Genomic DNA, 24,978 nt, shown 5'->3' on the forward strand with positions numbered 1-24,978 from the left:
AAACTGTTTTATTATATTATAATAGTTCATAATTTTTTTAAAAACATAAGGTATTCTTAGGTTAGTTTTCACGCATCGAATTAATTAGTCATCGGATTAATTAGTCAAGTTTTGAATTTGTTTTTTAAAAATTATTAATTTGAGTTTTATAAATTTTAGAGTTACTGAAAATTTATATAATTATTAATTTCAAGGTCCGTGAGATTAGCCAATATACAAACAAGTTAATTCAAATACCTATATTAATAAAAAAATTAAAAAAATAATATATACGGCCGCTTTACCCCTATCGGCGTGATCCCAAAAGTTTTTTTTTTTTTTTTTAACAACAGGAGGATTCGAAATTAAAACTTGAAGATGGCAAATCGCCAGGCCCTCCACTGGACCGCCTTATCCTTCCATCCATAATAATTATTTAAAAAAAAAAGTAGATTCAATAACATAATTTCATATTTAATAAAAATATAATTAAATTTTCTAACAGATACATATCTTATTGTACGCTGGTATCATTAATTATTTAAATTAAAATTAATTAGATACCATGGTTAAAAAAAAGAAGAAGCTTTGCAATGAGAAGAAAACAAAATAAAAAGGACATAATTTAAATAAATCTAATTATTTGCAAGATAATTCCTCAATTAACATATTGTTCTGAAGAAGGAAAGATAATTCTTCTCATAACAAAGGTAGGTGCATGACACCAAATGAACCGAGACCTATTAACAGACCACATGCCCATAACTTAGGAACAACAATTCCGTAACCTATTAAATATCATTGACCATGGATGATCATGGTTACGAACTTGCCTTGTAAGAGAATTTTCTTGGAATCCCCATAAACGCCCATCAAGTACAAAACAACCCTAGACAGATTCTTTGCCTACATACAGAAACACCATCATGCATACGTCACAATCTCCTCACAGTGGAAAGTGCAGTTCTGTAATTTCACACCTGCATTTCTGGCTATAAACGGTGATCAAGTGACTCCATCTCCTTCACAGCTTTGGATTCTTATTTTCTACCCTAAAAAACAGACATTCTTTATTATTCTCTAGACGGAAAGTTTAAGCAATGGCAAGTAAGATTCTGTTCATTGGAGGAACAGGATACATAGGAAAATTCATAGTGGAAGCTAGCGCTAAGGCAGGCCATCCTACTTTTGTTCTTGTTAGAGAGCCCACTCTCTCTAATCCTATTAAATCCGTTGTGATCGATAACTTCAAGAACCTTGGGGTCAATTTCCTTATTGTAAGTCCTTTTCTTTTCCCATTTTTTTCGGGGTTAATAAAGTGAAAACACAAATGGTACAAGGGTTTTCTTGACGTGGATTAGGGCATGTGCCAGCAGTTAGTTATCCCTTTTTAAACTAGTTGTTGGACCGTTGATTCATGGACAGGCAGTGAGTGGCACAAGAAAATTTATGTGTCCTGGAGATAAATCTTAGAAAAATCCATGTTGTGAATGGCAGATTTTTAAGACATTGGAGCTAATCAACTAATAACGTTGTCTTGATTTATTAGTTATTACCTTAGCTAGTTATAATAACAGGGCTCATTGCATCAACTGCGGTTAAACTGTTTTGCTCCTCGTAAGTATGTGGTCCATGTTGATTTCTTTAAAAAAAGGTGAATGGAGAAGATTTAATATTTCTTTATATTTGCTTTTGTGTTTTTTGTTTTGAAGGGAGATTTGTTTGATCATGAAAGTTTGGTGAAGGCTATAAAGCAAGTGGATGTTGTTATCTCTACAGTTGGTCATGCTCAGTTAGTTGAGCAAGACAGGATCATTGCTGCTATTAAAGAAGCTGGAAATGTTAAGGTATACATGTAGTTAATTTTGTTTGGGGTTTGAGAATTACTAATTTTAGCAATCATAGGCTTGTTAATGCAAATTGTTTGTTTTATTGAAGAGATTTTTCCCATCAGAGTTTGGAAATGATGTGGATAGAGTGAATGCTGTTGAACCAGCAAAATCAGCGTTTGCAACGAAGGCGAACATAAGAAGGGCTATTGAGGCTGAAGGGATTCCGTACACCTATGTATCTTCCAATTTTTTTTCTGGCTATTTCCTTCCTTCTCTTAACCAGCCTGGAGCCACAGCTCCTCCAAGAGATAAAGTTGTCATCTTGGGTGATGGAAATCCTAAAGGTAATGTTTCACAGATTCTGTTGAAGATTTTCCTGTGATGGAATAAATTCCCGATAACTTTTATATATTTATGTGCTATTCAACTGCAGTGGTTTAGAACTACTGCAAATGTTTAAGTAGGCTCAGTATCCTGTTTATTTGAGCAGACCATGGATTTTGAATGATGATCTGGATTTTATCACAAGCATTATCGGTCTTTATCTGCTAAAACTGTAAAAAAACATGTGACTATTTTAGGCAAGTATTCACTAGCCTGTTAGGTGTTCTCTGTAGCAAGAAGGACTCCAATATTTAAGCATGCGCAAATAGGATGTTGCTTGTAGCTTGATGCTGACTGAATTGCATGAATCTTACAGTTTCATGTTTTGATCTACAGCTGTTTTCAACAAAGAAGATGACATTGCCACCTATACTATCAAAGCAGTGGATGATCCCAGAACCTTGAACAAAATTCTCTACATTAAACCCCCAGCCAACAGCATCTCATTCAATGATCTTGTGTCCTTGTGGGAGAAGAAGATTGGGAAAACCCTTGAAAGGATCTATGTTCCAGAGGAGCAACTTCTCAAAAATATCCAAGGTAAGAAAATCATTTCATTAGCTTTTATGCAAACAGCCTTAACACTGACAGAAGAAAATCTCTTCAGTTTATAAGCATCGAACTCTGTCAGCTGGGGGTACTGTCGATTTTCCAAGAAACAATTTCGAGAAAAATCTCTGCCCTTGACATAGTTTAAATATATTTAACGAGTTTAAATAATTGTAAGCAGATCTGAGTTTGAATTGTTAAGAGGTAGCATGGCAAAGTTAGCAAGTTTGACATTGCTTGTCTCTCTGTTTTTCAGAAGCTTCGGTTCCAGTCAACGTGGTTTTGTCAATTGGGCACTCGGTGTTCGTAAAGGGAGATCACACCAACTTCGAGATTGAACCATCATTTGGTGTAGAGGCTTCGGAGCTTTACCCTGATGTCAAATACACTACTGTGGATGAATACCTGAATCAGTTTGTCTGAGTCTTCTACACCAATCAGTATTACCTAAATAAATAATCAAGCAGATCCCATATTATGCTTCACAGTACTACATGGGAGAATTTAGTTGCTTGTAATGCTTTTGCACTTCAATAATTGATCAAAATATCTCAGTGATGTATCAAGTTTCTCTACATAATAGCACCCTTTCGCCTATGAAGTTACACGAAATTGAAGTCATGTTTCGGCCATTGGAGGAGTATTAATCTGTCATGGAAACTTTCACGTTTCACTTTCTTTTAGTATGCCACTCGACACATTTAATCGTAAAGATAAAGTGGTGCTCCAGAATAGCGGTGCCTTCCTCTTGCAAGTTCAAGCAAATATTGGATCGCAGGAATTTGTGAATTCGCTGTCCCTTCTTCAAACACTCAATAATACAGGAACATTGCTAAGATCCATCATCATGGGGACTAACACAGCACCGCCGAGTCTCAGCCCTCCATCATCCCCCGTCGATTTATAGACTGTTGAGTTTAGCATCACCCACCTTTCAGGAATGCTATACAAAGAGTACAAAATATCGGTAGCACTCACTGTGTGACGAATTGTTCACTGTTCATGGATGAAGATGATAGTCGTTGCCTTAGTTTTATGAGAAGTGCAAAGTGCTGTTTCGGTGCAAGTAATCTGCGGCAGTGGGCTATACTTTGTCCACTGGTGCTTATGATCCAGCCCACAATTGTTCATATACTATCCACGGCCCGAAGGAAAGTGCGGGTCATATTTAGATAATGGGTTATATTCCTTAGTTTTAACAAGATAGTGGCCAGTTTAGGGTTATATTTTCTACAGTTGCTAATGGGTCACGAATGGTTCAGATTTGTGCTTCGTTTATAACTCGAGCGTGCCTCAAAATCATCTCCATCCATTCTTTATCATGTTGACAAACCCAAAAGCCCACCAATGAAAAAATCCCACCTACACAGCATCTTGTCCTCCAGGCAAAAACATAATCATGGCCACATCACTTTCCTTTCTTTGGGACAAAAAAAAAAAAACGTTGTTCCCTTTGTACAGATGGTATAAGCTAAGCTATGGCCGCGAAAAGCAAGACTCTGTTTGATAAAGCACCAGATTTTGAGTATCTAGATTTTATTATATATGATTTTCAGCCATGGGGTAAAAAATGGTGGTGCTACTCTTGAGTCCTCCGTATACGAAGCTCAGACACCACCAGGTGTTTGAGGATGATTAAGTCAGTATTTTATTTATTAAACACACACACACATCATGTAGAGAATAAAGGAGTGAAAGAATGGGAGAGAGAGTTGGCTACCTAGAGATGTGCAAGTGTTATTGAAGTTCTTGAAGAAAAGTGATCGAGGAGGAAAGAATTCCTTCATATAATAGGAAATGTAAAAGTATAATCCATGCTTTTAATGTGCTGAGCCAAGTAACTTTAAAATAAAAAAAAGAAAGCCTATAATTATAAGAAGGTCCAACCTGAACCTGATAGGTTTTGTAAAAGAGCTCAGATTTCGTACCTCGTTATTGTTCATTGAAGGCACAGGATACATGGAAAAATTCATGGTAGAAGCAAGTGACAAAGCAGGCAACGCTACTTTTGCTCTTGTTAGAGAGTCCGCTCTCTCTATCCCTGCCAAATCCAATATCATTAACAGCTTCAAGAATCTTGGTGTCCATTTCCTCATTGTAAGTCAACCAGTATAAAAAATGTGAAAACTGAAGGAAAATGTGCTGTTGTGTTAGTTGTTATTTACTTTAGGTTTTACTACACGGAGATTTGTTTGATCATGAGAGTTTGGTGGTGAAGGCAAAAAGCAAGTAGATGTGGTAATCTCTGATATTAATACAGTCTCTTAGGTGATCAAGTCAAGATCATTGATGCCATTAAGGAAGCTGGAAATGTTAAGGTTGGTAATCTTATTTGGGTCAATGAACTCTTAACTTGATTTATATTCTGTCATTCTGGACTGGGATTTGATTGTCTTCTTGTAAACTAAAAAAAAACAAGAAGAAAAAAAACTTGATTGAGCAGAATTATTAACAATTCTTTTTAGCTTGTCAGTTTGTTGATGAAAATTATTGGTTTTATTGCAGAGATTCTTCCCATCAGAATTTTGAAATGATGTGGATTGGGTGCATGCTGTGGAGCCATCAAAAACAGTATGGTCTACGAAGGTTAAAATTCGCCGAGCAATTGAAGCTGAAGCAATTCCAGACACCTAGGTGGCATCAAATTGTTTTGCAGGCTACTATCTATCAAATTTGTACCAGCCTGGAGCTACAGCTGCCCCGAGAGACAAGGTTGTCATTTTAGGTGATGGAAGTCCTAAAGGTAATTTGTGTGACAGCAGATAAGAAATCTTGATACCCTTCGTATATGGTATTCTTAATTGGGCATGGAAAATATATTGGATATTGCATTGCTAGATCATTGATTCCTATTGCTGTAAACTCTTGTACAGCTTTGAACTACTGCTATAGCCTGCAAGAGACCCAGAATTATGTCCATTATCAGTCTTGAAATGCAAAAGGTAGGCCATAAGTAGGTAAGTATGAAATGTATGTCACTGTGGCAATGGACTGCATTATATAAGCAAGTCAAATAGGAGGATGGTGCAGCTCCGTGCTGTGTGTGTTGAACGAATCTTACAGTTTTGTCTTTTGATCTGCAGCGGTTTTTAATGCCGAAGATGACATTGCTACATATACTATCAGAGCAGTGGATGATCCAAGAACCTCGAACAAGATCCTGTACACTAAGTCCTCATTCAACATCATTTCATTCCACGATCTTGTGTCTTTTTGGTTGAAGAAGATTGGGAAAACCCTCGAAAGGATCCATGTTCAGGAGGAGCAACTTTTAAAGGATATCCAACGTATGAATATCATTTCATTAGCTTTATATGTAAACTAGAACTCTATCACTGGAAATGAAAGATATCTTCAATTCACTATCATCTGTTAGACCTCTGTCGACTTGTGTTTGAAAAATGTTTACCGGTGTTCTTAGGAACAGTTTTGTAAAGTTTGTATGGTATGAAGTCATGGAGTTTGACATTGGTTCTCTTTTCTTCTCTGTTCTTGCATAAGCTTCGGCTCCACTCAAAAGTAGTTTTTTCAATAGGTCACTCTGCATTTGTGAAGGGAGATCAAACCAACTTTGAGATTGAACCATCATTTGGCGTGAAGGCTTCTGAGCTTTACCGTGATGTCAAATACACCACTGTGGATGAGTACTTTAACCAGTTCGTCTGATTCTTCTGCATTAAGCGGCATCACCATGATAAATAATATTTCAGATGCCACGTTGGGCCTTAAGAGTATGGAAGAAAGTTGGCTAGTCCCCAAGGAGTGTAGCGTGGTGGCAAAGGGCTTGAGATCTGCACAGCAGGTCTCGAGTTCGAGTCAGGGCGTGCACTTTTTGTGAGAGCCTGAGATAGCCGGGGTTTTACTCACTCACCTGGGTTTACAAAATGCGCTTTCTGTGAGGTGGGGTTTCCTCTAATCAAAAAAAAAAAAAGTTGGCTATAATTCTAGCACTTGTATCAGTACACATCATGTTGGTCATCCTAGACCTCTTAGGCACCTGTTGAGATCTCTGTGATGTATTAAGTTACAACACAGAAGCATTTTCTTGACTGCGAGCATTACATTTTTGTAACATTCCTGAAAATTGGAGTGAGGATCCAACTATTAGGCATAAAGCAATGTGGTAATTGCTGATCTTTTTCTTTGAGGTTTTTCAGCGGATGTTTTTGTGAAGGAGCAAAAAGTTGCAGCCTTCACAATGACCGCCACTGATCCAGGTGCATTGAACAATAAGTCTTGCAGGAAATGTTTACCCAAATAACGAGTTGGTTTAGATCTGGGAGAGTGATGCTGGGAAGAATCTTGAGAAGATCAAAGTACCGACGATAGCGTAAAAAACTACAACAACAATAATGCCCAACGGTATGCTACAAAATCCCCTTAAAAAAAAAGTAATTGTATAATAATATAAATTATGTTTTAGAATTTCATTTAATAACTTAAATTATTAAATTGAATTGATTTTTTAATATGATATCAAAATCTTTATAACTAAATAGTCATAAATTCTAATTTTATCATCCCTGTATATTTAATAAAAATCAAACATAAGATAATATAAATTTATATAAATTTCAAGTCCAAAAAACTTTTACTTAAAAAAATATATTAGAAAATAAAATAAATTACATTTTAAAATTTATCTAAAAACTTAAATTATTAAGTTAAATTAATTTTATTTTTTTAACAACATCTTGGAGAGTTACTGGCTCTCTCTCTCTCTCTCTCTCTACATCTCTCAATTTTCTCTAATCTTTGTGACTAACATATCTGATTCTTAGGCTATATTTGATTAGTGAAAAATGGTTTTTTAAATTATTTATCAAATTTTTTTATATTTATTTGTCATTAGAAAAATTAGTCAACGAAAAATGCTTTTTAATCAAAGAAAAATTTGACTTGGTTTTCAGAAAAATATTTTCCTAGAAAATTTGGACATAAAACACTTTCCGGAAGTTGTGAAAAATTTAGAAATGTCATATTATTAGCTGATTATATCAAATTTAATCCTTAAACTTTTGATTGCTATATATATTTTGTTTTGAATATTTATTTTTTAATTTCATCTCTTAAAATTTAATTTTCATATTAACTTTGGTTTTTATTTTTATAATTGTTATTTGCTTTTCCCTTATTATTTTTTTATTAAAATTTTTTATCTATCAAATTTGATCTTCATTCTTTTGATTGTTTCTTATTTTATTTAAAATAATTTATGAAATGTTAATTATTATTATTTTAATTTCTTCATATTTTATTATTTTTTTATTTTTTAGATTTTATCTCTATTATTTATTTTATTTGAGATAATTTATGAAATTTTTTTCAATTTTATTCTCATTCAACTTTTTAATTTGTAAGATTTATTCATCATTATTTTAATTAACTTGAAAAAAAATAAAATATTAATAAGTTATTTTTCAGCTTATTTTCTATGATATAATCAAATACTGAAAAGTGTTTTCCAACTTATTTTCTATTATACTACTAAACATAAAAAAATAATTTACTTTTTCAGAATTTATTTTTTTAAAAAAAACTATCATTCAGCAAATAAACAGAAACATTTTATACACAAATATGGTGCACGCATGGCCAACAAATTCCTCAGCCAATTTAAAATTGGTGCTGGATAAATCTCCTAGGTGGGAAAGAAAGGTGGGCTGAGAGCAACATGCAACTCTGGGGTCATTGATACCAAAGTGATCAATCATTCTCGCCAGGAACAATCTAACAATTGGCCACTTGAAGGGCTTCGTGAACTTCAAAAGCTTAGAGTCTTCGCCTACCAAAACCTTCTTCTTGTTGTGTTTTTTTCTTCTGTTAAATCAACGACCAAACTCTTCATTCAACATTGAAAGGCCACCAACCAATTCAAAGTTTCACCTACCAATTCTTATTCTAGAAACTCAAACACTTCACGACAATTTCCAAAACAAAGAACTTCACTGGAGCTGCTGAGAACTGAAACTGTCAGCTAAAACTAATTACAAGGATTTCCTAAGCAGTTTTGATCCTCCTATTCCTGCGCATTCAAAATAGCATTTTCAGGATATTATCTCCATTTTACCTCCTGCAGCATTGTGAATCCTGGATTTCCTTGCTTTCCAAACAGAATGCAACTAGGATTACCAAGCAATACTTTTCTTTTCTACCGAAACATCATAGCCCACCAGAATTCAGCATCCCAATCGCTAACTTGTCTGACTCATTATTCGATCTTCTTTCATCTAAAATGATGCCAAAATCTGTAGTTCATCTCAGCAGACACTACATATCCGGAAAACATGCAGATGATTTTCATATACTCAGCATTTGTAAGAGGAGATAGCACGTATGCTTTGGAATCAATTCTTCAAAAGGGGTCAACGTAACAAGATTGTATATAGGGATATAATAATCTGTTCGATTGATCATGAAAGGAACCCCCCATGATGGACGAACCACATCAGCTCATGTGCTGGTGGGCAACTTATCCAAAGTCTCTAATTTATCTAATAGATTCTTCTGATGTTAACAGATAACAATTGTATTTATTCTATCTAGTTTATTTTGGAATTGTTTACTCTACCAATCTCTCTAGTGGCTTTAATAGCAATCGAGACTTAAGGCCTTTTCTTTTGGATCCTTCCGATGGTCAAACAAGAGCAACCATCAAGTTAATGCTTTCCACCAAACAAATAGGGGAAATTACGAATTATTTAAAGCCAACAACTCTAAGAAAACCCCATAAAAGACCACAAATGCAAAACTAACACCCCCTTGATCATAGAAAAAGAGACTATCATGGCAACATGTGACAATCTCTTCATGGTCAAAAGTGTACACCTGTAATTTTTCAAACATATATTTCCGTACTATAAATAGTGACCTTTAACTTATCTCAAACAATCTTCGGAGTTCGGATTATTCTAAAACCATTTTTTTTCCCTACCCAGAAAGTTTAAGCAATGGCCGCGAAAACTAAGATTCTGTTCATCGGGGGAACAGGATACATAGGAAAATTCATAGTGGAAGCAAGTGCCAAGGCAGGCCACCCTACTTTTGCTCTTGTTAGAAAGTCCAGTCTTTCTAGCCCTGCCAAATCTAATGTGATTAACAAATTCAAGAATCTTGGTGTCAATTTTCTCACTGTAAGTCATTTTCTTCTTTGAAATGTGAAAAGTAGTGTTGTAAACGATGGTTGTTTCTTTATAATTGTTTGATTTTTTTTTTTTGTAGGGAGATTTGTTTGATCATGAGAGTTTGGTGAAGGCGATAAAGCAAGTGGATGTGGTGATCTCTGCGGTTGGTCACTCTCAATTGGGTAACCAAGACAGGATCATTACTGCCATTAAAGAAGCTGGAAATGTTAAGGTTGGTGTAGAACTTTCTTAATTAACATGCTGTCATTCTTGCTGGACTAGGTTTTGAGTCTTCTAGAAAACCCAGAAAAAAGAAGTTGATGATGTTATGAACACAATAGAATGGTAATGAGAACTCTTTGTTTTATCACAGAGGTTTTTCCCGTCCGAATTTGGAAATGATGTTGATAGGGTGCATGCTGTTGAACCAGTAAAATCAGCATATGCTCATAAGGTTAAACTACGCAGAGTTCTTGAGGCCGAAGGAATTCCATACACCATTGTGTCAAATAATTTTTTTGCTGGTTATTTCCTTCCAACTTTGAACCAGATTGGAGTTACAGCTGCTCCAAGAGATAAAGTTGTCATCTGGGGTGATGGAAATCCTAAAGGTAATATAGCAAATTCTACCGAGAATCGTTTTGAGATAGACTGAAATTCTCTGCTTACAGTGCTCTGCTTAATTGTTGAAAGAATTTTACAATTTTTTCCATTTCATGTACAGCGGTGTTTAACGTGGAAAATGACATTGGCACCTATACTATCAGAGCAGTGGATGATCCAAGAGCCTTGAACAAAATCCTCTACATTAGACCCCCAGCTAACACCATCTCATTCAACGATCTTGTGTCTTTGTGGGAGAGGAAGATTGGGAAAACCCTTAAAAGGATTTACATTCCCGAGGAGCAACTTTTGAAGAATATTCAAGGTAGGAATATCATTCCATTAGCTTAATATCCTCATTTTGCAAGCATCAATTTGACCTGTCAGCTAGGATGTCAAGTTTCTGGAAAAATTATAAGAAAAATTGCTTTGTGATGACTTGCTAGTAGTTGATCTAAACAATGTTTTAACAGTATTTTTCTTAGTTTGAGAAGTTTAAAATTGTAACCAAGACAAGTTTATCAAGTTTGACATTGATTCTGTTCGTTCTTTCTGGTTTTGCAGAAGCTCCATTTCCAGACAGTGTGGAATTAGCACTTTTTCACTGTGTCTTTGTGAAGGGAGATCACACCAACTTCAAGATTGAACCATCATTTGGTGTAGAGGCTTCTGAGCTTTACCCTGATGTCAAATACACTACCGTGGATGAATACCTTGATCAGTTTGTCTGAGTCTCCTACATTAAGCAGCATTTACCGTGAAAAATAATAGTGAAGATGCCATAATGGCCTATATATGGCGTGGAAGAAAATAAATGGCTGCAATCCTTGCACTAATTATATTATTGATCATGGTAGCTGTGAACTAGACATACCTGTTGAGATCTATGCTATGTATTATGTTACATGCCATACAGAATGGCATTAATTTTGAGCACAAGTATTAAATTTCTGTAAACACTTCAACCAATGGAAGCAGATCCAAACCTAGCTGCATTAAACTACCTCGTCCTGACAAATAAAATACTGTGGTTGCCTGCCCATATTTCAGTGTCCTAGAGAAGCGATGGTGATGGTTGTCTTGTTTTTGCTGTTTTAGCAGATGTTACAAGACTGAAATATGCAGCCTTAGCCATCTTCGTTAGAAAGGCAAAATTGTGTTCTTGATAACCAGCAAACGTCTATTAGGAATGCATATTTTTCAAGATTACCAAGGTAGGAGTGCATTTTCATTTTACTGTGGCCGTTCTTAGAAGACAAATGATAATCTTCCCCGACCTTGAAACGGGGTATATCAAAAATAAATAAATAAAGAAACAAAGCAACATATTCTGCTCATAACTTTGGCAATGCTGCACAAAAGATTCTGATAACTCTCATAAACATTACAGCAAAATTTATAAGCCTCGACAGGCTTCAAGTCTTCGACTGTTCCACTGTTTAAATATCATAAGAAACCAGGGGGGAAAAAAAAAGCTCACAGAATAATTGTGTGCAAGAAGGCTGGATTTCGAAGCAACAACTCCATCTTTTCAGATGCAAACCTTTATTCATGCATGCCCATCTTTTTTCCTTTCTTTCCCTTATTTCCCTTAGCTGAAGTCTTTGCATGCCCTTTACCTCTCTGGCCCTTTGCATTCTTACCCTTCTTCAAACCGCCTTTTCCTGGCTTTCCCATACCACGCGCATCCTTTTTCATCCGCCGATCAACGAGGACTTTCCCCTTGCCAACCTTGACTGTAACTCCTTTCTTTGCAACCACATATTCCTTCTTAGGCCTTTTTGGTGCAGCCTTTTTGTATAGTTGCTCAATTAACCTGCCCTTTGAGTGATCAGAGATCTCCGTCTGCTTTGATATATCATTTGCCTTCTTGCGCACCTTCTCAAGCTTCCTCGCAGCTACCCTCTTCTTTCGAGCCTTGGCTTCAGCCACTTTCTTAGCAGGCCGAGCATTTATTTCTTTGAATTGTGCTCGCATAGCAGCAATCTCCTCTTTGGTAACCGGCTTAATTGGCTGGCGGTGTCTCTTCTCTTCCTCCACAAACCAGCCAGGCAGGCCCTCATCATCAAACATATACTTGTTGTAGGCATCATCAAGCATCTGCTCCCTTCGCTTTTTTCTCAGCATCTTCTTAGCACAAGCCAATATCTCAGCCTTTGAGTCAACATCATCATCCTCAGATTCATCTGATGATGAATCATCACTAGAATCTGTAGCTGGAGCAGGGACTATCTCAAAATCATTTTCTGCCATAGAAGATGGGGGTTGAGTACGATCAGACCCTACAGCATTCTTTGCAGACTTTTTTGGAGTCGCAATTTCTTTCTCCTGTCCATCTATCAGCATTTCATCTTCACTTTCATACTTCTCCAAGTTTCTGGCCTCTGCAGTTTCCAAGTCTCCATCCTCTGCAGCTTTGGCAAAGATATCCTGATCAAACCACTTCCTTGTAATCTCTTCTTCAGTTGGCACTTCCCCATCGTTGAATGGTACCATCAGAGGATTTGCTTCATGATCACCCGTTTCTTTATCTGAATCATAATCTGAATGAACAATATCATTGTCACCATCACCCTGCACAGCCAAAAGAATTAGTACGCTTCACAACAGCAAGGAATGTGGCATTAAACACCAAATTCACATCCAAAATAACCCACCCAAACAATATAGGAGAACATCAATGCACAAAATGCAGGACATGTTTTACTAAGGAACAATGGATAGCAAGGAATGTGGGGTTAAACACCGAATGCACAACCAAAATAACCCACTCAGAATACAAGAGAACATCAATGCACAAAATGTAGGACAGATTCTACTGAGGAACAGTTAACCCTTCAGAGTCGTTATCTGAAGACACGGGGAAATTAAATTAATTAATGTCTCATTGCAACTTAGAAGTAGAACAAAATACAAGAGCTTTATACCTCCAAAAGTTGTTCAGCATAGGCTTGCTTTGCACGTTTCCGCTGCTTTGTACTTCCTTCCCTTTTGGTCACAAACCTTTCATATGCCTGATCAAGGATCTCTTCCATTTGTTCATCAAATCTAACATCAAAACACAACATTGAATTTCAGAATGATTTTAGAGGTTGCATTCTTCAAAATTATATCAGTAGTAATGCAAATATATTAGGAACTACCTTCTGCGTTCCTCATCAGAATCTACATCACTGGGTGAATGCTCCAGGGTTTCCTCATCAGTTTCTTCATTTTCACCATCCCTTAAGCCACCATTCTCATGATCATAGTCAGCAGCATCAACAGCTACTAAATCTTTCTTTCCCTGAAGGAATAAAGTGAAAGAAATTTCAGACTATGACTGTGTGACTGTGTTTGAGATTGTGATGTCGTTAACAAGAAGTTGGTTTCAGCTAAAATGTAGGTTAGTAGTCCCAAGCAAGTATTCAGCATTTCAAAATGATGTAGTTTGCTTTTTTTGTTTTTTAAAAAAAAACACCATGGTTTTGCAATTGTCTGAAGAAATCTTTACTGGGATTGTCCATATCCAGTTCAATGAACCACTTTTTATGACCGAATGCTGCCACTTCAGTTAGCGCAGATTCATATTTAAAGAATCCAAAGCATATAACCAAACTCTGCATCCAAGATAAAAGGCACCAACTTTTTACTTATATGCACATAATGCCATAATATCTGGGATTCTGAAGAAAGCTTCCTCGCCCGGAAGGAAATTTAGGATGGTGAAAAGAACCATCAATAATTGCTTTGGCTTAATGCAATATTTTGATGCAAATCAGACATCTGATTTAACTTACAATACTAACAAAGACAAAGAAAAAAATATAAAGAAAGTTAAAAAGAAAGCATGAAAGTGAACCTTGATGGAAGAAAGAGAGAACAATTCAAGATCAGTGTAACCATCTGCCGTTGCATCGATTTGCATTCCACCGGTTGCCTTCCGTACTTTATCCTGATATTTTCAAATATAGAAGCACCAACACGTGAGCTACAGTAATAGATATCAATAACTGGAAGAGCATGCACAATCAAAAATCAACCTTGGCTCGTCTTTTTGCAAGAAGTTTCTTTTCTCGTTTCTTCTTCCGCTCCATAGCATTTGTCAGGTCCTCCATTTCATTGAGCAACCTATCATCTTCATCCTCCTCTTTTTCATCTTCACCACCTTTTCCAATAGAAGGACTAGCTTTCTGAGACGAAGACAAGGCCTTTCTTATTTGCATCCGCCACCTACATGATAGAAAAGATGCAACAACATTTTATCTAATGTATATTAATAATAAGGCAAAATCAAGAAAGTACAATACCAGAACATGCAAAACAGTTGTTTATTATACATCAATTACATTCCTTTGCATGCATCCGCACAAGCTTAACATATTTTCATTTCTGATAAATGGCATCAGAACACTAATAAGATTTGTTTCAGACCCAAACCCACACCTAACATATTTAGGTAAAACATTTTCTCCCATTCTAAAGACAACTACTGATAATGAATACACAGGTGTATTCCGGCAGATTTTTCAAGGAAAAGAATAGGGTGTGCGGAAAATCCATCTCTATTACTTCCAGATGCTGGAACTTCACAGATCACCTGAAATAATTGTAAAGAGTTGAAACATAAAAAAAATAGAGGGCGAGGAGGGAGACAGAAAACAAATCTTACTTCAATAGATGCTTGAAGTCTTGTTTTCCCAAAACACGCAGATCATCACAAAGATGTTTAACCTGGTCAGATGGATAGTTTGTTTAGTAGTTAAAAAACAGAAGAGAATACAGGGTATGATGGCGAAAAAAATAACAGAAAAGATTACCTCTTCTGTGGTTAAATCATGATCACGCAAGGGTAAAGAAACCTCATCATCAAAGGCTATTGAAGTAACGGAACCAAGGATCTCAAGAGGGCTGTCAGACCAAATGAAATCAGCTGCTGAGGAAACTTTTCTGACAATGGACTCTCCATCTTCATACCTGTAGTTTGATTTTAACTATATCATTACATAGAGCTATAACAATACAAATTGTTTGTTTTAAACAACCACCAACAGATATTCATGTGCACTAAATATTTCATCTTCATTTGCACCAACCAGAGCATTTCATCTTCATTAAAATTCCTAAACTTATGAGTTTAATAAAAATGAAGAATTTATGCCTTATCCTGAGTGGAATACATGGAGTAACAAAAACTGGCATGTTATCATTCATCTGGCTGTATGAAGAAATTCACAAACTAATGAGAAAACATACCCATCACGATGCCGCTTCTGCTTTGTTCCTCTAAGGACATCCACCACCTATATCACAATATAAACAAAACACCAATCAAAGTACAGCAGAAAAGTGCGATTGTTGCAAAGAGGGGAAAAAACAGAAAAGTCATTCTTCATGTATAGCAGATGATTACCTTCCGTTGGGGTTCGTCAGAACCCTGAAATAAATGCTTTACGTCAAGAAGACGAGGATCAATCTTAGCAGGGGCCTTGTACCTTAAACCCAAAACGAATATTTCAGCAGATGCTGAACGACTTGCTGCTGGTTTATCCACCTCGACCTTCTCAAATAACTAGAGAAAAACAAAACAGATACCACGATCACTTACACCAACTAATCACTGAGACATAACAAGGATTTTCAAAAGAGATTCAAAATTCACCTGATTAAGACAATAGATGACAGAACTATAATCTTGGGACCTGAAAACCTAAAACAACACAACAAATAAGCACTTAGCATCCGGACACAGTAAATTGAGATAAATATGAATAGACATTAAACTTGATAAGCTTTATTTTATGTTATGTATGGTTATTCATTTATAACAAGACCAACCAAACACAACAGCTGAAAATTCCTCCTTTTCTCCTCCAATTTTCTCAACAACCAAATTCACCCCGAAGAAAAAAAAAACTACAAAAAATCTTAGTCAATCTCCCATGTGTCATTTTGGCTAATTACTCATTTCCAACAAAAGCAATCAAATGAACCTGAAAAATGGCAAAAAGTTCTCTACTTTTCCCTCCAATTTGAATAACAATAAACATAATTGCTAAATTCAATAAAACACAACATCAAAAACTAAATAAATTGCACCAAAAAAAAACCCCTTTACCCTCTAATTTTATCAGCAACCAAACATAATTTCTAGTTCAACAAAACCCAAGAAAATAAATCTTACTTTAGTAACAAAAGTTCCTTTAGGAGCCAAGAACTGAGTAGCCAATCTAACAGAATCGATAACCAGAGAATTTTGAGCCATAGCTTCTTGAGACCAAGCACCACCAATATTAGGTGACCCATCATGTAAAACCAAATCAAAAGCTCTAACTCCATGTTCTCCCATGATTTTCTTAATCTTAGCTCTACACTCAGGCTTGGTTATATCCTGCTCTATCGAGACAGCCCCTCGTAAAGGCGCGATTTTAACTAAATCAATGCCTAAAACAAGACTTCCTACAGGCACGCGCTGCACTGCCACCTGCATCCACCCGCCCGGTGCAGCACAAAGGTCAAGCACGGCGCGTGAGGATTGGAGGAACTTGAACTTGGTGTCTAGTTGAATTAGTTTCCATGACGCACGCGATCGATAGCCGTGTTCTTTGGCTAGTTTGTAAAATTTATCCAAACGATGCTTTCCCTTTACTTTTCCCATTGTGATTTACGGGTCTTGGAGATTTTGAAAAAAATAGAGAGAACTTTTTTTTTTTTCCTTCTGATGGTTGCTGGTAGGGTTAGGTGTTCCAGGAGAGGGGGGGGGGGTTTAGCTAGGGTTTCGAAATTTTAAGAATAAAGAAGAAGGGGCGCAGTTAATAGAATTATAGAACTGTTATATAATGTAATAGACCCACTGGACCCAAAGCCCATAGTTTAGATTGTTAAGGAATGAGATTTCATTAGGTTGGGCTTGGCCCAGTGAATTACCCAGCACAAATATAGAACAAGTTTGCCAGTTTTCCATGACACCATCAGAAGATAAGATGAACTGGTGTCACTTTTTTTGGTATTATACACCAGCAATCCTACTACTGGATAAGCTGTTCCAGGTGAAGTACTTGAAGCTTACCTGCTTGCTTTCCAACGTTGAATAGGATACGCCATGTATCTGATCAGGTATCTGATTTGGCACCCCATGGTGACGATAAAAAGAAGAATCCAGGAACAGAGCAATATGGACCAAACGATAAGAACACCGAACATGGAAAAGATAGTCATCATGAATGCTACGAAGAATAATTACTTTGCAGACTTACAGGGATAACTTCGTAGCATTAAATGCTACGAAGAATAATTACTTTTTAAGTTTATATGGTTATTAATTTTAAAATCTTTAAAATTAGTTAAAATATGTATAATTTGATCAAGACACCACGTCATTAAAAAATATATATATACTTTGTGAAGGAGTCCTTGGATATGTGACAGCAGATACAACAAGTTTATTTCCATGCACAGGTATATCTGAGATGGATCCGCCCTATGGTGTTGGGGAAGTGTTCAGATGGTAATTTACACAATCAAACAAACTACCAAAGATCATGAGCTCCCTGACTACTTAGTTCTTATAAATTGGGTCAACTAAGCTGGCTGTGGGGCTGGCTCACCTAATAAAATCCTTTAAACCTGGAGGTTTAAGGAAGATTTCTGTTTTTTTTTGTATTATTATTATTTCATAAGAAAGCAGGTTTCATTTAAAAAAAAAAAAAACTGGCTGTGGGCCTGGCCTGATAGTTATGACTTATGGTCCGGAGTTTAGCTTCAATGGCAGAGACCAAAATGTTGGCAAGTCGAACCAATGAACATAGAGCTGGCACCCTGGCCTCAACCCTCACCATGATAAAGAGCTCGAGGGTGGAGGGGTTCACAGGTAGGCAACAGACTCCTAAGTGCATGAGCATGGACCGAGTTAGAAAGAGGCAGCAGGAGAGGGGGCAACATATCCCAATCCTTGCATGAAAAACTGAATTCAATCTTTTTGCAAAAATTGAAGGATCTTGCCTTGCAGACCAGTTTTCCACAACTACAACTTGGATAATTCCTCTACTTAGTCACTAGGTGATTTAACTGCGGATAACATGGCTAAACGAAAATTGATATAAGTTGTGGTAATCAACAATTCAACATAAGCGAATTTACCAAACCCATTTACATACCAAAACAAGTACAGAAGAAACATATCAGTTTCACCATTATTTGCGTACCAAAGAACAAGCACTGGAGCCAGAACAAATTGAAGAACAAGCACTAAGTTTAAACTGAAAGTTAACTTGCAAGAGAACCATCCACTACTGTCTTTCTGTGATAACTTCCAGTATTAAAGACGCATACACCTGTGGCTATAATTGCCACTTTCCATGACTACCAGCGAGGGAACTAATACCACTGCATCAAGCAGTATATACATAAGACAATATTCATTCTCAGAAACGTAAATGAATCTTCTTAATTGGTATATAAACAATAAAGTTTAACTTCTGCAACATCAGCACTCTGCCATCATAAAATGTCAAGGCACAATTGAACTTTCTGTTTGCAAGTGCATATTAGTCCATCACAACATAAAGGCATGTCCCTCAAACAAAAAAAAAAATCAATTGTCATGAATATTCATGTCTAAATTTTAACTTCCATCTGGTCCTTTTCTAGGCGCCTACCAACCATCCAGGCTTTAGTCCCCACGGGAGCCACTGCTACTTGCAGAAGACTTCTTGCCACCATACTTCTGTTAAAGATCAAAGAAACCAGAATGTTATCTCACATAATGGCAGTCCTACTACAAGTAAAAATGTTACAGTTGCCACGGTTACTAGTGGTGTAAAGCACTTGAAACTCACCTGCTTTCCAACGTTGAATGGAATATATTTGAATTTGATCATATGTGCAATTTGGCGCCTCATTGTAAGGACAAAAAGAACAATCCAGTAACAGAGTAATATAGGCCAAAAGACAGGAACATCAAACATGGAAAAGAAGGTCATAACAAATGCGATGACGAATGCTTTCGTGAAGGAGTACCTGGATATAATGACAGAAACAACAGGATTACTGGCGTGCATAAATGTATCAAAGATGATTTCCTTAATCCCCTCTTCCTTATCCCGCCCCTTCTCGATGGCAGGAGAACCCATTTCTTTTTCTTGTCTTGTTTATTATAGATATGTGTTTGGTTTGTTTACTTATCCTATACCCAAAAGCAGCCCTATATAGTTAAGAGAAAGCATGGAATAGTAGAAACATCTAATCTTAATCAAACACACTACTAAAACTATTTAGCTTTCCAACCACCTATTCTTTTAAAGCAATCCTGAATCTGCAAGAACTATGAGAACCACCAATTGAAGGGCTATATATAGCCAAAAGGTACTCAAGGGTGGATCATTCATGATTGAAGTCTCGGAAGATTACCAGGAATCATTTATCAGGTTATAAAGAACAATGAAAGCAATTACACAACAGGATAACTGAGTTGATACACATACAAACAGCATGGGGGTAATTACAAGACTAATTGCCACAAGTGGAATAATTACTTTCATTACCAGAATTTGAACTCAGGAAGTCGGCGAATGAATGGCTTGAATTCATCAGAACCCTTTGTTGGCAGCAAAGGACCATCTGAAGGATCAATTTCAGGATCAACCAGAGGTGATAAAAACCCAATTAGCAAGTTCAGTATGTATATTCCAAGCCCATAGGCAATTATGTAAAATCCTTGAACATAATAAACTCGCAAACAGTAGATAGCCATTACAACAAAAGTCCCAATCCACCTATGGACCGTATGTGGCGTGCTCTTATCAAGATAATACTGATACATCCTCCAAACATCATTTCCCCATTGCGCAACAGGTGATGCCGCAGAGGCACCCTCAGCCCCAACTCCCTCCATCCAATTTAATCTTCACAATCCTGCCAATTTGATAATATAAAACAAATTAAACCAGCCAAAAAAACCTCATAAGAAAAGAGAAAACACAACAAATAACACTACCCATATCTATGTATGTATGCATGCTTCATTTTAACTATAAAAGCATGACCATGCTTCAATTTGACCAATACTCATTCAATTTCACGAATTAAAATCCGGTGAGGTGGTACAATATCCAATTTCCAATCAAATCAAAGCATAACATCCACAAAAAAAAGAAAGGAGAAAAAAACGCATGAATCTTCTTAATTACTATAGCAAAAAGAAAATTGCCATTCACCAAATTTATGTTCAGAAAAATATTTAAACCGGATTTGAAAGAACCCAGATGACAAAATGTACGCAAGAAACATAAAAACCATCCAATGCAAACAAAACCGTTCACTTTCTCAATTTTTAGGAGCCCGAACTTTATAAAAATAAAAACCTTAACAAATTTGAAAGGAACCCAGATGATAAAGGCACACAAAAAGAATCCAAGACCCACAAAGCCCTTTAACTTCCCAAATCTCAGGAACCCAAAATGAAGAAAATAAGCTTCGTTTAAGCAACCAAATCAAACCCAAAACAGCACAAGATCTAACAATCAAGAAACCAGGAAATACTTTCAAGAAACAGATCTATAATAAAGAGAGCATAGGAATCAAGAACCATAAACGTACAAGGTGATTGGATGGTAAAAAGTAAGGGATTAAAGGGTGCAAAGAATCAGGAAGCAAACCAAGCAGATAAAAAAATGAAAGGGGAAAGAAATAAATAGATAGATTATAATAGTAAAGAAAAATAGAGGGAAGAGAAGAGAAGAGAAGAGAAGAGAAGAGAAGCTGACCTTAAATGGACTTGTGATTTTGGTGGCTAGGGAGTAAAGACTGTCCGTGAGAGAACCAAGGAGAAACAAAAGATAATTTTTAGAGGCGAAGGATGTGCAGATCTGTGTGAATCAGCCAGTGCCTGCTTACAGGGATATAGATTTTAGTATTTTACTGCTTTTTATTTTTATTTCTTTTTGAATTTTCATAAAAAAAATAAATAAATAAAGAGATGAGGAGAGTTGAGTTAATGACAGGGAAGGAAGGGTGTTTGAAGAGGGATGGAAAATTATTTTGTCTGTAAGTGATGACGTCCAGGTGGCGTTTTTGGTGGCCTATCCCAAGGAAAAAAAACTTGGAATATTTCTTTATTAGTTTTTTTATATTAAAATAAATACTTAAAAAAACAAATTATTTCTATTAGAATTAAATGATACCTATTAATTATTTTAATATCTTATTTCAAAATAAAACATATACTTTAACCATAGTATTAAAACCCGGCCCGGCCCGACGGATCAATCTGAGATCTAGAACCCGGACGACTCGGAGCTGGAACCAGGCCAAGTTGAAAAAAAAATAAGGAAAAGAAAAATCCTGCGAGACCTGGCAGGCGCGGCGGGTTGACCCGATAAGACCCGATCAAAAACTTGGTTGCGACTCGTTGACTTTTTTTTTTTACTAAAACGATATCGTTTTGATTTTTAAAAAAAATTGATCTAGGCAACTCGATTAAAACCAGAGATCCGGACCAGACACCGAACCGAGTTTGAAAACTATGACTTTAACCATTAAATCAACTTCATCTTTTTCCTTTTTTCTTATCTAAGAAGAATTAGGTTTTTTTTTTAGTTTAATGTAGGTGTCCGGATCAACTTGCGCACACCTCAACTAATCCCACGGGTCTTGAAGTTAACGACCATGTAAGCCTCCAGTGGCTGTCATATGAGCAACCACATGGCCCGAACCTAAGATCACAAAAAAAACAAACCTCTTGATCCCAAGTTCTTACCACTGGCTCACCGCCTAGATGGTTAGGAGTAAGTATTTTTTATTAACATATTAACGGTGTTGTGTGATTATGATGTTACAATGTCAATATATAGTAAATTAATAATTTTATTTGTATGATAATCTATAAATTCATATATTATTTATTATATCCACATATATATTGATATATTGATTATATGTTTGTCGATATCATAGAGAATGATAATCGTTATTATTTTAACACTTAATATATACATTGACTCTCGTTTCAATATAGCAAAGATAAAAGACTTATATCTCTGAAAAATATGGATCGATAATAAATTTAATTTTTTAATTGATGAAATATAAGAGAATTCATTGACAAATAAATACTCCAAAGTCAAACCATAAAAATTCTTTGCACCAGAGACAGCATTAAAAAAAAAAGATAAATTTAATAGTTAAAAAAATAAAAATTGCGACATTTTTTTTATATTTTAACCGTTGGGGAGAAGAAGTTTAATAAGTCGATAAAAGAGAACGACAGAGAGAGTTTTATTTATTTAGTAAAACATGAAAAGAAAAAGGACAAAAGCTGTATTCCAAGGCAGAAAATACACAAGGAAGTGTGCATACCAAACAAAAAAGGGGTAGCTGAGGTCCATGACTATGAGCATATACTCCGCAAAAATCTGTGAACAGACGAATAAAATATATTGGGCTGGGCCCATCTTTCTCTGCGATATCAAATAGTAATTTACGAGGTCTCACTAATGTAGCCCATTAGGCAACCTTGCTCGTGCTTATGGATCCAGGAATTGCCTCTCCTAAGTCTTGAGCCCTAGAGGTTGTTAGGAACGCTGCGAGGCTCGGTCCATAATCTGACCCGAAAATGAATTTGGGTCGTTATTAAATCAATTTGTAATATATCATCTGGAATCATATTTTTTTTTCAAAACAAATTTATGTTGTTTTTTTTAAAAAAAATAAAATAAAAGATTTCATAGCATTGTCATGGATGGTTTTGTTCATGTCAACCCTTTCTATCTACCGGGTTTAGCCAGGGTAATATTTTTTTGGTTCAAAGTAAAACTTGATTTGATCAGGCTTGGTCATATTGACAAAGCCGTTTAATAATTATTGTTTGAGAACCATTTAAATAATTTTTTTATATCTGAAATATTTTAGAGGGTACATACTTGAATTTCAAAATTCAATTTATTAAATTCAAAGAAAAAACAAATTAAAAGGGCATCTTGTGGTCTAGGTAGTGTTTAGTATTGTGGTAAAAATTATTTTTTAAAGTGTTTTTTGTTTGAAAATATATTAGAATAATATTTTTTTATTTTTTAAAATTTATTTTTGATACCATTGCATCAACAATTTAAAAACATGAGAAAAATTAATCTAACTTTTTTTTATATAAAATATTATTTCGACTATAATTCTCAAACAACATTTTATTATAATATCACATAAACAATGTTTGTTCCAAACATACACCAATTTAACACTAACTCTATCTCTTGCGCATTTGTTACTTTTATTTCCCAACTCAAAAAGACATAATAGTTTTACAGCGCACAAGATCCTCTCTTCTTCCTCTTTTTTCACAACTCAAAAATATCCACTGTAATTTTGAAAACGAGGTAAGAAAATCAATGCTCATGTTTAAAAAAAAATAGCAAATTATGCTTGGCGGGAGTAATCTTTGTTTTTGCGTTTTAAAAATGCTTTAAAAAAAATTAAAGTTTTTTTATTTTTTATTTATTTTAAATTAATATATTTTTGATGTTTTTAGATCATTTTATAAGTTGTTATTAAAAATAACTTTTAAATATAATTTTAAATAAAAAATAATTTTGAAATGAAAAATAACTATATCTACGACAAAAAAGATAACTCTTAATCTATCTTGTTTGTTGTACAGTGAGATGTTGATCTTGTATCTTGTTGGTTGTTGCTTTTAGCTTCTGTATATCTCGATAATGGAGATTTATATATAATAAAAAGCAAATCCCAGTATGTTTACTTGCATTTAAAGACCGTCAATTATTGAAGTGCGATCGACGAACAGAGGATTTGAAAGGCAGTCTTTTCGCACTTCAACCAGGTAAGCTTTGCCACTTAAATTAAGTGGACATGCTTTTTTCATTGTAAAAACTACGGTTCTGCGGAGAATATTTGTCAAAATCAACAAGCAGGGAAACGTTATAATTTATATGCTGCTACATCTGTCGGTTAACAGCTGTGTAATCGGATACACACCATGGATGGTTTACAGAGGAAGGGCATGGGAAACTGTGAAGCACAAAACACGTCGACTTTTCTACTTCAGTCGTTCAGGGGAGAACCAATCTTCACTGCGAAGATGGTATCAGAACGAAGACAATTTTTCTGCCATACTTGGCTTTCTCTTTAGCTAATTGAAATTTACAGACACATACCATGAATCAAAGCACGAGGAAGAGCTTATCAATTCAAAATCCTGCCAGTGATTATACACTTGCGTGTGAATTAAGGTGCGTAGTGATTTCCTATAAAAGCACTCCTTTTTAAAATGTATTTGTTAGTGTGGTAGCGATTGCTTTTCAAATAACCTTTTGTGTCGAAATACATGCCAATAATATTTTTTTAATTTTTAAAAATTATTTTTGATATCAGCACGTCAAAACGATCTAAAACGTACAAACTATATTAAATTTTAACAAAAATTTTTTTTTTTTGAATTTCTTGGAAACACGATTTTCCCCATGTTTAGTATTGTTATAACCTAAACATGTCTAATTTTGGAGTTTTATGGATTTTTA

At 35.5% G+C, this 24,978-nt stretch overlaps 4 protein-coding genes and 1 pseudogene across 5 annotated transcripts; 3 read left to right on the forward strand and 2 right to left on the reverse strand.

Moving 5' to 3' along the window:
• The first annotated feature begins 990 nt into the window (after positions 1-990).
• Positions 991-3,376, forward strand: LOC133679574 (phenylcoumaran benzylic ether reductase POP1). Its single transcript, XM_062102209.1, has 5 exons — positions 991-1,256; positions 1,692-1,826; positions 1,918-2,155; positions 2,532-2,735; positions 3,001-3,376. Exons 1-5 carry the CDS (start codon positions 1,080-1,082, stop codon positions 3,165-3,167), a joined length of 921 nt encoding a protein of 306 aa, XP_061958193.1. The 5' UTR covers positions 991-1,079; the 3' UTR covers positions 3,168-3,376.
• An 846-nt stretch (positions 3,377-4,222) lies between these two features.
• On the forward strand, positions 4,223-6,410 carry LOC133680198 (phenylcoumaran benzylic ether reductase POP1-like; annotated as a pseudogene).
• Positions 6,411-9,480: 3,070 nt separating this feature from the next.
• Positions 9,481-11,513, forward strand: LOC133680049 (phenylcoumaran benzylic ether reductase POP1-like). Of its 2 annotated transcripts, XM_062102847.1 has the most exons (6): positions 9,481-9,877; positions 9,966-10,100; positions 10,242-10,479; positions 10,593-10,796; positions 11,036-11,168; positions 11,225-11,513. In XM_062102847.1, the coding sequence occupies exons 1-6, from the start codon at positions 9,695-9,697 to the stop codon at positions 11,283-11,285; spliced, it is 954 nt and encodes a 317-aa protein (XP_061958831.1). In that variant the 5' UTR covers positions 9,481-9,694; the 3' UTR covers positions 11,286-11,513. The 2 variants fall into 2 exon arrangements, with proteins under 2 accessions (XP_061958831.1, XP_061958830.1); XM_062102846.1 differs by having other exon boundaries at positions 9,490-9,877; positions 11,036-11,513.
• A 266-nt stretch (positions 11,514-11,779) lies between these two features.
• On the reverse strand, positions 11,780-17,248 carry LOC133680048 (adoMet-dependent rRNA methyltransferase spb1). The gene is made up of 11 exons (XM_062102845.1): positions 16,635-17,248; positions 16,113-16,160; positions 15,864-16,022; positions 15,707-15,753; positions 15,271-15,427; positions 15,123-15,184; positions 14,494-14,683; positions 14,313-14,405; positions 13,615-13,757; positions 13,399-13,519; positions 11,780-13,045 (listed from the first exon to the last, which is right to left on the reverse strand). The coding sequence occupies exons 1-11, from the start codon at positions 17,106-17,108 to the stop codon at positions 12,017-12,019; spliced, it is 2,523 nt and encodes an 840-aa protein (XP_061958829.1). The 5' UTR covers positions 17,109-17,248; the 3' UTR covers positions 11,780-12,016.
• A 1,622-nt stretch (positions 17,249-18,870) lies between these two features.
• On the reverse strand, positions 18,871-21,432 carry LOC133680050 (protein RER1A-like). Its single transcript, XM_062102848.1, has 4 exons — positions 21,214-21,432; positions 19,993-20,362; positions 19,288-19,468; positions 18,871-19,175 (listed from the first exon to the last, which is right to left on the reverse strand). The coding sequence occupies exons 2-4, from the start codon at positions 20,340-20,342 to the stop codon at positions 19,122-19,124; spliced, it is 585 nt and encodes a 194-aa protein (XP_061958832.1). The 5' UTR covers positions 20,343-20,362; positions 21,214-21,432; the 3' UTR covers positions 18,871-19,121.
• Positions 21,433-24,978: the final 3,546 nt, after the last annotated feature.

This window comes from Populus nigra, chromosome 19 (genome assembly GCF_951802175.1).
Source record: "Populus nigra chromosome 19, ddPopNigr1.1, whole genome shotgun sequence".
NCBI lineage: Eukaryota > Viridiplantae > Streptophyta > Magnoliopsida > Malpighiales > Salicaceae > Populus > Populus nigra.